We start from the raw sequence: 13,086 nt of genomic DNA on the forward strand, positions 1-13,086 counted from the left end.
TACAAAGCTTTTTACATTAATTTTAACTTGATGATAAACGCGATGTTTTTCATTTCTCGTCATCATTTTAATTTAATTTTTAATTAACAGAATTATATTTAATATTACACTAAGTAACAATTACACATCAGTAAGCAGTTGAGAAAAAACGAATCACTTGAAGTACCTAAGTGCTGTATTAATTATAATTACTAAGAATCAGTTTTTCAGTTCCTTGACTTTAGCACTCAGGTGGTCTGTGCTGAAAAACATGTAACGATATAATTACATTAAGTGATTTTACTTCGTTTCAACTTTTTTAGTTATGTTTATGTTATGTTTTTTAGTAAAGTTAACCTACAATTAAAAAGCAATAATTTAAAATTACGATAATTATAATTGCATATTTCAATTTCGCAGACTCGAAATTGAATGTTGTGATTTTAGAAGTTGTAGAACTCACTTCTTTTGTTATTAAAAATAATTATTTTGTGGACAACATAAATATAAATAAATCTTAACGTAAAACATGCTTGGACATACTAGAAAATGTGTTCCTTCGTCGTGCTTAAAAATGTAATATTACCTATACGCAAGCTTCTAAGTTTTTTAACTTCATTTATTAAGTTATCTGTAGAACTATTACGTTATGCATAATTCATATAACACAATGCTGCGATCTACAAATACGTTCGATATTTTTAGCAGAGCCGGTGGTGATATTAGTGGCGCTCTAGGCGAGTTTCTTCTTAGACCCTTAACAGTAATACAAGACGATAAGAAAAAATATAAAGGGACTCCCAGTCCATTCATATCTGGCGCCCTGGGCGATCGCCCTGCCTCGCACTGCCCTAACTTCAATACTGGTTCTTATGTACTGAACTTGGCTTCGGGCCAAGACAATTATTCCAATTAATTACGTTATGTTTATAAAGGCGTAAACTTATGAATATGAATAAGTGTAATGCAAATCTAAGTAAAGTAGCTAACTACTTTACCCTTTTGATCCTAGGATTTATGTTTGTGTAGATTTAGTGCTGCTCTTTAGGGACGTGTGAGTGTACGAAGGCGTGTTACATTCTTATATTAAACTTTACATTTACGTATTTATTTAACTTAACATTGTAAGTTATGTCGATGTGATTTTATCCAATAACTGAAGAAATCAGAAAATATTACCTAGAATTTTCAAAATTATCTTATATAGGTTTCCATTTTGTATTTATCTATTTAACTTCAATCTTGGTATAGTTCATTTATAGAATTCATTTTCAGTGCGCCATCTAGTGTTGAAAATACTCAACAAGTGTTTTTTTTCCCTCATCGTTTCTGCTATTTGCCACTAGATGTCAGATTTTTTTTTACTTTATAAGGTGGCAAACGAGCACCTTAATTCGCCAGAATGGCGAAGCGACCGCTGCCCATAGACATTGGCAATTGCGGATGCGTTGCCTATCCTTAATCGACGGAGGCAGAGACGCACATAAAGAGGATATTTCCTCTTCCTATGCGTTTCCTCCACTGTCAAATCCTCGTTCTCTTTCTATCCTATTCTTATGAGAAAAAGGGTGGTGGGATACAATATTATACTGTGGGTACCAATTAAATAATTTTATTATTATTTATTGTATTATTATTTTGGGTGACACACTAGCAGCTAGTTAGCTGATGCGTGTGTGTTGTATAGCTCGGAGATTTCAAGTTTGTCTAATCTATTTTTAAAAGCATTGACTGTTGAAGCCGCCACTACAGTGTCCGGAATGTATGTTAAGTAACTATATTATTTTATTGCAATTTGGTGAGGTTAGAGTGGATACCAGAGACTATATATAGATTTGACGTTCTACTTCTAGCAAATAATCATATAGAAAAGTATAATTTCAAATATTCACCACTTTAATAGTTTAAAAATAAATCACGTTTTTCTGAAACAAGCCTTCATTATCATATTGATTTGAGATTCAAATAGAACATTTATCTACATTACTATGTAAATTCCATACATAACATACAACTTGAGATTGATGATTGATGGAGAATTTTAACATAATTGCAGTTTTAATCCTAAATATGAATTACCTTTATGATGTAGGTGAGTATTAATTATAAAAGGGTTTAACCGAAAATACTTACGAGTGTGATTGTACCAGGGACGAGTCTAAATGTCATCAGAGTGTGTCGCCATCGGATTCAATGAAGAACATCATTACCTTTCTAATTACTACGATTTAACTTAACGTATATTTACATACTACTCGAAAACATCATAACTACTTTAATATTATAAATGCGAAAGTTTAGGTGGATAGACGGCGTAAGTCGAGATGCGAAAACCGTTGGCATAGATAACTGGAGGACCGCGGCTAGAGGTCGAAGTGGAAGAAGTTGCTAGACCAAGCAAGGCCCACAAAGGGCTTTAGAGCTATAGAAGAAGGAAGTTTAGATGAATGGATGGATGTTTGTTAGAGTTTGTAGCCTAAGCGGCTGAACAGATTTCGATGAAATCTGGTTCAGATGTAGAGGATAGTCTGAAAGAACACATAGGCCACTCACTTTTGTTTTTTTAATTCCACGCGAACGGAATCGCGGGCAAAAGGTAGTTTACTGTTAAGAATTTATATTCTAATGTTATCATAAAAGCTACAATGATCAGATTATCCGAACAACTTTTTTTCTTTCACATCTTATGTTTCTGTATTTATAAATTCTCAGCTTAGTCATAATAGAGTCATAATAGAGAGATTTTTACATATTTACTTTCTACAAGGAAGCTCCAGTTACCTTTATCATACCTTTATCATAAAAATATAAAAGCTCTTAAAAAATTGTTCTAAGACAGAGCTAAGGTGTATTGTTCCCTACCATTCAAGTAACACGTTGACTAATTCGCACGCCTTGAAGTAAATATTACAAAACATCATTGTCTTTATAATTTTTTTATTTACAATTATTTATTTTACAATACGTCGTTACAACTTACTTATCTCGTGTGGTAGATACTTGGACAGAATAATTTCACGACTACAGTATCAAGGCTTGCAAACATTACAAAATATAACTTAGACTATCTGGAAAAGACATATTCAAATATAATATCACAAAAATAATTTAGGGTAACTTTAATACACGCAAGCCTCAATAGATATTTTAAATAGAACTGGCAACTTTTCAGTCTGAATGAAGCATAATTTAATTTAAATAAAACTGTAGGCGTATTTACAAATTAATTGTACTTTGTGTTATTTCATCTTACACTATATTTGTGACTACTTAAACGATTTCATACAAAACGTGCTCACGCAGTGATTATGTTAATGTTAGAGTTAATTTCAACACTTGTATTATAAAAGCTTGAATGTAATTTGAGTATTAATTCTTAAGAAAACGTCTAAAAACTTATTAAAAACATTTATCGCATAAATCGATGCTTCGAAATTATAACCTAGAAACAAATTTACTGAGGCAACTATAATAATGGCAATCTGTAACTTACGCTTTAGTATTAGTTCTACCAAATTCTTCTATGTGGTCGTATTCTGAGAAGCCAGGGTCGGAATCGTAATATGCGTAATCGTAGCTATTGTCCTCTTTATTAATAGGCTTTGAATGATGCGGGTGATGGTTGGGTTTGGGAACAGGCGTGGATGGAATAGATACAGGCTCCGTCTGTCTATTTTGATTTCTCGTGTTTTCGTAAGTCCTCGAGGGTGACGCACTTGTTATTCTTACGGGAACGTTCTCCGCGTTAGTGCCTCGTCCCGATGCTTCGAAAGGTCTAGAAGTTGTAGTATATGTTTGGTAGTAGTCGAAAGTCCGTTGTGTGTTTTCAGAGATAGGTCTGGTGGTTGTCGGATATGTAACTTCAGCGGTGCGCGACGTTACAGTAGGCGCGGATGGAGTAGGGGCTGGTCTGAACGGTCTCGGTGGAGACGTTTTTGCGATAGGTTTTCGAGAAATTTGATATTTATTTTGCTCTTTTTGGTCTTCGAAGAGCCTGTTACCGCTAGCGGCTATGTTAATCGAGTGTGCACCCGAAAGAAGCTCTCGTTCATATAACTCAGGCCTGTACTGTCCGTCGTCTTCTCCCTCGGGAGGTCGGTATTGACCGTCGTCTTCTCCGCTGTCCGCGAAGTTTGACGTTTGTGCATTGAAGGCATTATTAGTGTTATATGCTATAGTATTTAGACTTTGCGGAGGCTCATATCGTGTTGTCGTTGTGTATGCAGTCGTGATAGGAGAAGATGTTGTTGTTGGATTATTGTAGTAATTTTGCTTTGAGCTTGAGAATTGATTATAATTGTTTTTCTCTGGTTCGTACGCGATACTGTTGATGTTTTTGTAAGTTGACGTAGTAGTAATATAATTACGAGTAGTAGTGCTGTAGTCAATAGAATTAGGAGTACCTCTTTCAGTGTTGCCGTTGAAAGGCTGGTTTCTGAGGAAGTCGTTTTCGTTTGGTACGTCAGGTACTACGCTAAAACTATTTCTTAGTTTGAATGGGCGATTCTCGTTCTGTTTTAATCCGGGCGTCGACTGTGTATCATAGTTGTAGACTTCACCGAAACCATTCTTTTTCGATTGTTCCGTCGTCGGCAAAGTAAAAGGTGTCGGCGTTGGATTGTTGGGGAAGTATCTATTCGGTTTCGGCGTAACTCTGCTCACTTCAACGTATTCATCCTTGTATTGTGGAGGAACATTCGGCGTCGAAGCTATACTTTGAGTATTTTGTGATGGAATTCTTCGATTATAATTTTTCGGTTGTTCGGAATAAACTTGCGGAGAGAACGTATTTGGAGGGAATGTCACAGGCGTTTGTGTGGTCGTGTAGATGGGGCGCTTTCGCGCTACTTTACGTTTCAGCGATTGCTCGTAACGGTTTCCCTTTGACGTTGCGAGCACAGGTGAAGAGGAAGGTGATGGGTGATATGTGGTGTACGATGTAGGAGGGGGTGTCGGGCGTGAAGTAGTGGGTCGACGGAAAGATTGCCGCGACTGCGGGGCCTGCGCCGATGGCTGCTGCGCTTGCGGGGCGGACTGCACGGGGTCATCACGACCGCGATCTCGCTGACCACTGAAGAAGTCCGAGGAGTGTGCGGCACGGAGGTCGTTAGAGGCGGCGGGGCTTGCGGGGGCAGGGGCGGTGTGCTGTGCCAGGCGCCGGTCTCCGGTCTCCGCACGCTGCAGACCAAACTCGGTCTCATCTTCGCGATTGCCTTGAGACAGTTTCTTAGTGTCAAAACCTGATTGTAAAAAAGCAATTGAGATAGTTTATTATAGAATATCACTTTATGTTTGTTATTTCTAAAAGCCTCGCATTTAAAATCGCCTCTACCATTTTGTTCAAGCGTTTCACTGAAGCTTAGCGTTTATTACTCGCAAGTTTTTTTACCGAGGCGTTTGTATTGTAAATTAGGAAAAATAAACAATAATTTAAGCATTGAAGTTAAGACTTTTGTTTAGATTAAAAGCGCCGCATTTTGCGTTTGTCCGGAATTGACCTTTATCTTGTTACCTTAGCATCCTGCCACAATTCGCACGTTATTGTTAAGTTCATGTAAGCATAGCCTAAGATAATTTCAAAGATTCTTCCGAGAAAAATAGGCATCACCTGGCAAGAACAACGAACGATATCTTCTTCGTTTCTGTTGTAAGATAAGCTTAAGTTAAAAGTGCGTTAGTAGCAAAGCGCTCACCGGATCCGATCTTGTAGAGATCGAACTGACCGTCGTAGATGTCGGGGCAAGCGAGGGGGTCATCGTCGCCCCAGTCGGTGCACGTCTGCGCCTCCTGATGGAACAACGTGCCGGGAGGACAGAAGAAGCGGAAGTCGCGCACCCCGCCGCCCGCCACGCGCACGCACACGTGGAACGCCTTGCAGCCGGACTTCGCGTCCGCATAGTACGCGCCAAGGATACGCCCGCGGCAGTTGAATCTTTCCGCTCCACCTGTGTACAACATTTAATAAATTCTATCATTATTAGAAGCAATACAACCGAAGGTCGGAACCTGGTCCAGTAAATTTTATGATGCCTACATTTTAAGATGTTATTATATCCACGATACCCAAATACTTTCTATATTACTTAACAATATAGTTTTATTTTGTTGTCCTCAGGACCTCTTTCTGGTTTGCTCTAGATCTAAAAGTGTGTGCTTAGCTGCCAGTATCAATTTACATTTATACTAGCAATTAACTTTCATCGCAAAATTTTATGAAACAAATCAAAATTGGTTATTATTTGAATTAGCGTACAAGTGAGCGCGATGTGTGCAGCGTAATGGCGGCGGGTCAGCCGTTGATCATCTCCGCTCACCTATCGAGGTCGATTACGTGATCAAATTCGATATGCTGTTTACCCAACTATGGAGGTATAGGAACATTGTATCTTCCCACGATCTCCTTACAATTATTGATAGCGTACTATATTAGACTGTCATTGCATATCTACTTCTTAATGTCAAAAAACTTGCCACACCTACCACAGGCAAAATGCTAAGTGGCGTTGTTAGAGGAAAACCTAAATAGATTTTTCCAAATCACTCCAAAATGAGGGACCGGTTATGTTTAAGTGCGACAGTAACGTCTTGCATTTACCAGTCGTAATACGTATAATAATAATAATTACTAAGGTTAAGAAGTTTGTTATACCACACAATAAGAGTTTTGTAATAGTTTTAATATAATTACCCGCAATATGTGGCGAAGTCATAACGCATTTCATCTGTGTTAACGTGTTACAATTCGATCTCAAACTAGAACACTCCCACACTGAACTTACCAGGTGACAACATTACTACGTGATTAAATATCACTGTTTTATGACACAAGAAATGCAACATTTCAATACAATTTTCGCAACTAATCTATGTTTATTGCCTACATTTAGCCCAAATTGCTGTATAATTATGTGCATTGGATATTTTTTTTCTATCATTAATCGTTTAGCAAGCTAGGAATTATATGTACTTCTGTATTTATATTGTTAGCTTTTAGTATTGCCTGATCTAAGTTAAGAAAGCTATCAAATTAACCTAACTTTTGCTATCGTAAACGAGTAACATTTTAAAATCATCAATCTCCAACGATATACATAATTTGTATACAATCAAAATAATAATAAAAAGATAATAATTTAAATTTCCTGTATTGTGGAGGAGGCCTTACGGGTCAGATTTAATGGTCAGATGTTGCATCAGTACACATAATGTGGTGAACGTTGTAAGAGCGGCGTTAGACGACGGAGGTTACTCGGTTCCCAAGCGTGCCTACCGCTGGGAACATTAACACTTTTAAAAGATTAACTATTATATGCCAGTTTAAAACGACCTTAACGTGATAATTATTAATTAGTGCCTTTTTAATTAACAGATAATAAAACATTTTAATAACACTTTCTTGTGTTTGTTAAATACGCAGTTAATCCTTTAAGAGTATATTCGTTCTTTTACATTAGTATGTTAATGTTAAATAAACGCAAAACAATGTGTGGTGGAAGTAAAGAAGGATAGGGAAGACAGAGATAAGATCAGAGTGGTTTTGCAATCTCAGAACGCCGCAAGGTGCGTTAGCATCCTCTACAAAAGGTCAGCTGAACAACGATTGTTTTGTACGGAATAACATAGCTTCATTTAATGTGAGTTTCCACTACATAAACAACAGCCCAAAAATATTAAATAGTTATAGCTTTACCAGATATATAAGAACCGCCGTATCACGTTAACAAATGGAATTAATTCCTTCACATTCGAAAGTAACGATAGAGAAGCTAATTGAAGCGACCCCAAGCCAGGCTTAGTATGTTTTTGCTACGTTTAGTTTATGCTACGTCTTTATTGTTGCAGAGAATATGACCGAAGACAAATGTTTTTGTATGTAGGTTTTATTATAATTGTAACTCAAGGCTTAACATATGAACATCTTAAACTCATCACCTGATATTACTTATGGGACAGAGCAAAGCTTACTTCTTACTAATATAATAAATGTGAAAATTTAGATGGATGGATGTTTTCTGAGAGTTTGTAGCCTAAGCGGCTGAATGGATCTCGATGAAATTTGGAATAGGCGTAGAGGACTAGAAGATTACATAGGCTACTCACTTTTGTTTTTTTTATTCCACGCGCACGGTGTCGAGGATTAAAGCTATTGTAAAGAGAAATTTTAAAAATGCATACGGGGATGTTAATACTCGCTCTGATGGTAATGATCTCTTTAACACGAGATCATCTTATAAAGATCAATACTGATCCGAACATAAAAATACTGTATTCCAATAATTATACAGCTCGGTCATTCCGAGCGTAAAATTGTTCGGAATAAAGAATAACTGTGCACGATGTCATATGTTTCCGTGTTAAGCCGAATCGGGGAGTTTGCGTTTTTTACACGTACGTGTAGTTAACATGCTTTCCAATTAGAAATTTATGTTCACTTACACTTTCTTTCACAAAAACGTTAAAGTATCTACCGCCTTCATTTACGAAATATAACATTACTGTCACTTTATAACCCTTTCATTTATTAAAAAATCTAATAATTAGAGTTATGATACTATGTAACTTTTTAATACAGCGATGTATTAAAAAAAACTGGGAGAAAATGATCCGGAAAGCATCATGCGTAAAGATGAAACTTCTAACATCTTTACAGATAATTTTTGTTATTACAGTTGCAAAATTCTTTTTTCGTCAACGGAAATAATGTTGCATGTATTTGTTAACATTTGTACTCTAACCGTTGAACAATCCGATGCGACCTGTCATTTGTTTATGACATAACGCATTGTTGATGAGTCAGTTCGTATTATTTTGACAGGGATCATTACATCTCTATCATTCAGTGTTACGAATATGGATGTTCACGTAACGGCTTCATAATGTACAGATACATTTTTCAATGTACGTAGATGTAAGTGCCTGGTTGATTTGTTGATGCAATTTTTAAATTATTTGCATTCGAAAAAGTGTCCCATTGAAGACCGAGCAAGACTAGCAGGATATTAAAATAATTAGTTTGGCATCGAGCTCGAAAAAGATATTATTTAAGCATAATTACAATGACATTTTCTTAATTACCAAGCAATTAACCTAGATTCTCACCGGACTAAACCCGAAAACTAATGAAAGGAAAGGATCTTATGTGACCTTGTACTGATCATCCGTTCTCCAACAGCCTAATAGGCCGGTGAATGGGTCGTGAGAAAATCACTTATGTAAATGCAAGTCCGGGGAATCGATTATCGTCGAATGTGCGATGTGCGATCGGTGCATCGAGTGCGCTCGGATGGAAAGTGCATCGGTTAAAGATTGCGCAAGTACAAGCGGCAGGCGGCTCGCAATGCAATACTGCAGCGTTGTGACCCCGTCAAATGAGATGTGACGAATATAATGTAACCGTGCGTTTTTACTGCTAAAATAAATGTTTTGTACAAATGGTTTGGCCGCGGAAGCCCACGTTACGTATTATGTATCAAGTGTACGCGTGTCGCTTGTTTTTTATTAATTGACCCTTGATGCTAAAGTTAAGAAGTAAATCTCTTTGCTGTTATCGTGACTGTACATATGTACGTAGATATAGGTAGATAAGATAACTTTTTACATTGATTAGCCATTTAATTAAGCGAAAGTTAATTAACAGCAAATCTTAATTTCTCGGCATTTATACACATTTTTAAGTCATAAGAGCTTAGTAAAGTCTAACAAAACTTATTAACATTTAGTTATTGAATACAACATAATACATCACAAAACTAATGAAAACAACTCAAGCTAATAATATATGTTCATTAAATATGCATTAGAAAAAGTATTAGAAACAATGCGTGTTGATACGATAATGTTTTGCCTTTGTTTGTCAATTCAAGTATAATACTTTTTATCTACATTAGCAACATTAAATGGCTTCCTCATAAAAGTTGGTATACTTTCTGAGTCAGTGACATGCTAGTTAAATAACTTCATCCTGATAATATAGTAACGTTATTTTATTTACAACGTATTTGAGGAAACCGATAGTCTGCATAATTATCACCATAATCTTTAGACTATGTCAATGAAGGTGTCATTGGATCCTTTAATATTCTTCAATTTTCGTGCTCCCTTCAGTTGTAAATCACAATGAACGGACGTACTAAAGCGCGAAAAACTTCATCCCTTTATAGTCGTGTAGTAAATAAAACAAATATTAAAATTGTAAAATTACTGAACTATTCCTTTGCTTTGATATATTAATTATTTTTAATCGATCGAGTCAGAATCATTTAAAAAAGGGATAGGAAGAAAAATCAAATATAGGTCACGGTAAATTATAAGCGTGATAAAATGCACATTGTTTCATGTTAACAATTACCAAGTCACATAATCATTTCCCTATCAACATAATTAATGTTGCTTTCCCACGCGCCCGGACGTCCGCACGGTATTTTTGATGCGCGCACGCAAAATATGACACGTAAAGTCCCTCACTTACACATAACACGTAGTGTTGTCCCTTTTACGTTGAGCACATTTCACAGCACTAAGACTTACCGAGGACGGGGAGTAGGGTGAGCACTATCCACAGGGGAGACATGTCGCCGCGGTGAGCGTCGCGTTGCAACTGGCGGTGGATGCGCGCGCGCCGCCCGCCCCGGCTTTGGTGGGGGGGCTGAAAGCTCGAACTCGCCCGCCCGTGCACCAACGCTAGAACAGTGTTTCTCAAACTTTACGAGTAATGTCTAATTTGAGTATTAATCTAATCATTATTTTCTAAATGCGCCAAGGTTGTTGAAGCATGTAATGTGTCTGAAAATCTGAATATTTATTATTATTCTACCTATGAACATTTATTATAAATTGCATGTAACATAGTTTTCCAACAGTAAGTATGTATATAGTTTTATTAATGAAGTCTTTTATTCCTCTTTCTTTAGCCAGTTTAATTATTTTTTTTATTTAACACTTTATAATGCTCAAATATATGTATAAATACGTAAATGGTTGAGAACCACTGACAATGACATATTGTAATACAAGAAGCGCCCTTTGCACAAATTAACAAGTTCTATGACTATGTAAGGGTCAACTTGATAGATCCGTGATAGTGGAATCTACAATCAGGATGTTCATATTGTTAAATGTCAAATAAAAAGTATTTGTTAAAGTAAAGAACAAACGATCGTTCTGTATCTAATTGCTTAGAATTTTAAACTTAGTGTAATGAAGGGTGCTTTTATATTTTTCCGTAAGTATCCAGTTTGTAGTCTTTTAGATTAACTTGTAATATTTATGTAAGTACTGTAACTATTGTTCTGTCATAAACAATGGTTATCGTACTTATTAAAAAATAAATGCTACCATATTTAACATACTTAATATGTTATAAACATATAGTTTGATTTAAGATATAACAGTATGTATAATCAGACTAACAACATATCTAGTGTTCTCCGCGGTGTTACAGTTATATAGTTCATATGACACATATAGACAGTTCAGACAAACATTATCTCTTTACTTTGACGTAACTTAATGCATTGTCGCACTCAATGCATACTTGCTATATGATTATAATCTTTACGTCCGTCTTTTCTTGCATTAAAAACAAACGTATATTTAAAACACATAACATTTAATTTAAGTAACTTTTAGCGATATTCAGTGAGAATTTATTTTATGAAGGAGTAAAGCATTGTTATTCTATTTAAATAGGTAATTTAAACTTGTAGCACATAAATACATACAAATGTTCATAAATCAACTAAGCCATGAGGCCAATTAACTATAAACCTATCTTACTAATATTATAAATACAAAATTTCGATGGATGTTTGTTAGAGTTTGCAGCCTAAACGGCTGAACGGATCTCGATGAAATTTGGCATAGAAGTAAAGGATAGTCTGGAAGAATACATAGACTACTCACTTATGTTTTCTTTAATGCCATGCGGACGGAACCGCGGGTGAAAGCTAATATGATTATAAGGGATGGACTATCCTGTCAGGCAAACAAAACACGATCAACACTCCCTCGTTCTCAATTTTAAATCTAACGTTTTATTGTCAGCTAAAATTAAAAGTTTAATAAATCAAATGTCACTAAACAAAGTCTTCGTTTGCATGTCATTTAAAAGACTATGATAGAGTCGTGTTAGGTTTCCGTGTCCTTATTGCACAACCCCGGCAAGACGTTCACACAACTGCTTAAAGAGTACCTCACGACGAAAGCGCACTTCATTCTAACATGCACTTTGTACCCGCTTCACCTTTCCTCACGTTGTCACAGTAACCTATGGTAAGAAAAGGCATTTTATGAAGCTAGCTATGCGTTCCAACTTAAGAAAATTTTTACGTTTTAATTTGGAGCAAATTATAGGCAAGTGAATAAACTTCACAGATTTCGTGCTTGTCACAGACATTTTGTGTCATAAAATGTTTATATTAATAAGATATGGCTAGAAACATTATTAGAGTTCGTCAATTTTTACTTTTTATCATAGAGACTTTTTACTTAATTTTATTTTCTAGTGGACACTTCTAGAAAAGTAGAAAATGTTTATCTTTGTTTCATTGCATCATTATAACCACGCACGGGCCTAAATGTCGGTGATTACAACATTCTGTTTCTTTGCTACTGTACGAGTGTGCGCTTATAACAAGCTTTGTAATAATTTGTTGTCAATAAAATAATTATTCGGTAAAGTATAAAGTATTTAACTATTATAGGGATAGGTGGAATGTAACATAAAACATAAACATTAAATTACCTACAAAATAAAGTGGTAATTGTACCTTTGGTAAAGTTCTTAAAATTGTTTTATATGTGTTTTATATTTAAACTATTTAAATCATTTAGTATATTACGAAACAACCCTAAACATTCGAAGATTGCGTGTTTATAAAATAAAAACTAATTATTTACGTTTGAAGTATCAGACGTTCCCACGGTATTTTTGAACGTCGACTGTTATGCTACTCGGACTAGAAATCACCGTGTCTATTCACAGAGCACTATAATAATGCTACTTTTGTTGTCAGAGGTCAATGAAAAATGTAATTATTTCTTAACATTTCTCAAGGTTATGTCGATAAAGGTTATTTAAATGAAGATTGACGCATCCATTCATTTCTC

General features: G+C 35.7%; 1 protein-coding gene across 2 annotated transcripts; it reads right to left on the reverse strand.

Moving 5' to 3' along the window:
• Positions 1-2,899: 2,899 nt before the first annotated feature.
• On the reverse strand, positions 2,900-10,587 carry LOC106101923 (mucin-2-like). 2 transcript variants are annotated; one of them, XM_013281311.1, is made up of 3 exons: positions 10,507-10,587; positions 5,703-5,924; positions 2,900-5,219 (listed from the first exon to the last, which is right to left on the reverse strand). In XM_013281311.1, exons 1-3 carry the CDS (start codon positions 10,547-10,549, stop codon positions 3,469-3,471), a joined length of 2,016 nt encoding a protein of 671 aa, XP_013136765.1. In that variant the 5' UTR covers positions 10,550-10,587; the 3' UTR covers positions 2,900-3,468. The 2 variants fall into 2 exon arrangements, with proteins under 2 accessions (XP_013136765.1, XP_013136756.1); XM_013281302.1 differs by having other exon boundaries at positions 5,673-5,924.
• Between the last annotated feature and the right edge of the window lie 2,499 nt (positions 10,588-13,086).

The sequence above is a fragment of the Papilio polytes genome, unplaced genomic scaffold (genome assembly GCF_000836215.1).
Source record: "Papilio polytes unplaced genomic scaffold, Ppol_1.0 DF824303.1, whole genome shotgun sequence".
Lineage (NCBI taxonomy): Eukaryota > Metazoa > Arthropoda > Insecta > Lepidoptera > Papilionidae > Papilio > Papilio polytes.

Excerpts from the sequence above, each read along its gene's own strand:
- LOC106101923 (XM_013281302.1), bottom strand. The coding sequence starts at position 10,549 with ATGTCTCCCCTGTGGATAGTGCTCACCCTACTCCCCGTCCTCG. Across the intron at positions 5,925-10,506 it reads CACCCTACTCCCCGTCCTCG|GTGGAGCGGAAAGATTCAAC; the intron begins GTAAGTCTTAGT and ends TGTTGTACACAG. Across the intron at positions 5,220-5,672 it reads TCTCTACAAGATCGGATCCG|GTTTTGACACTAAGAAACTG; the intron begins GTGAGCGCTTTG and ends TTTTACAATCAG.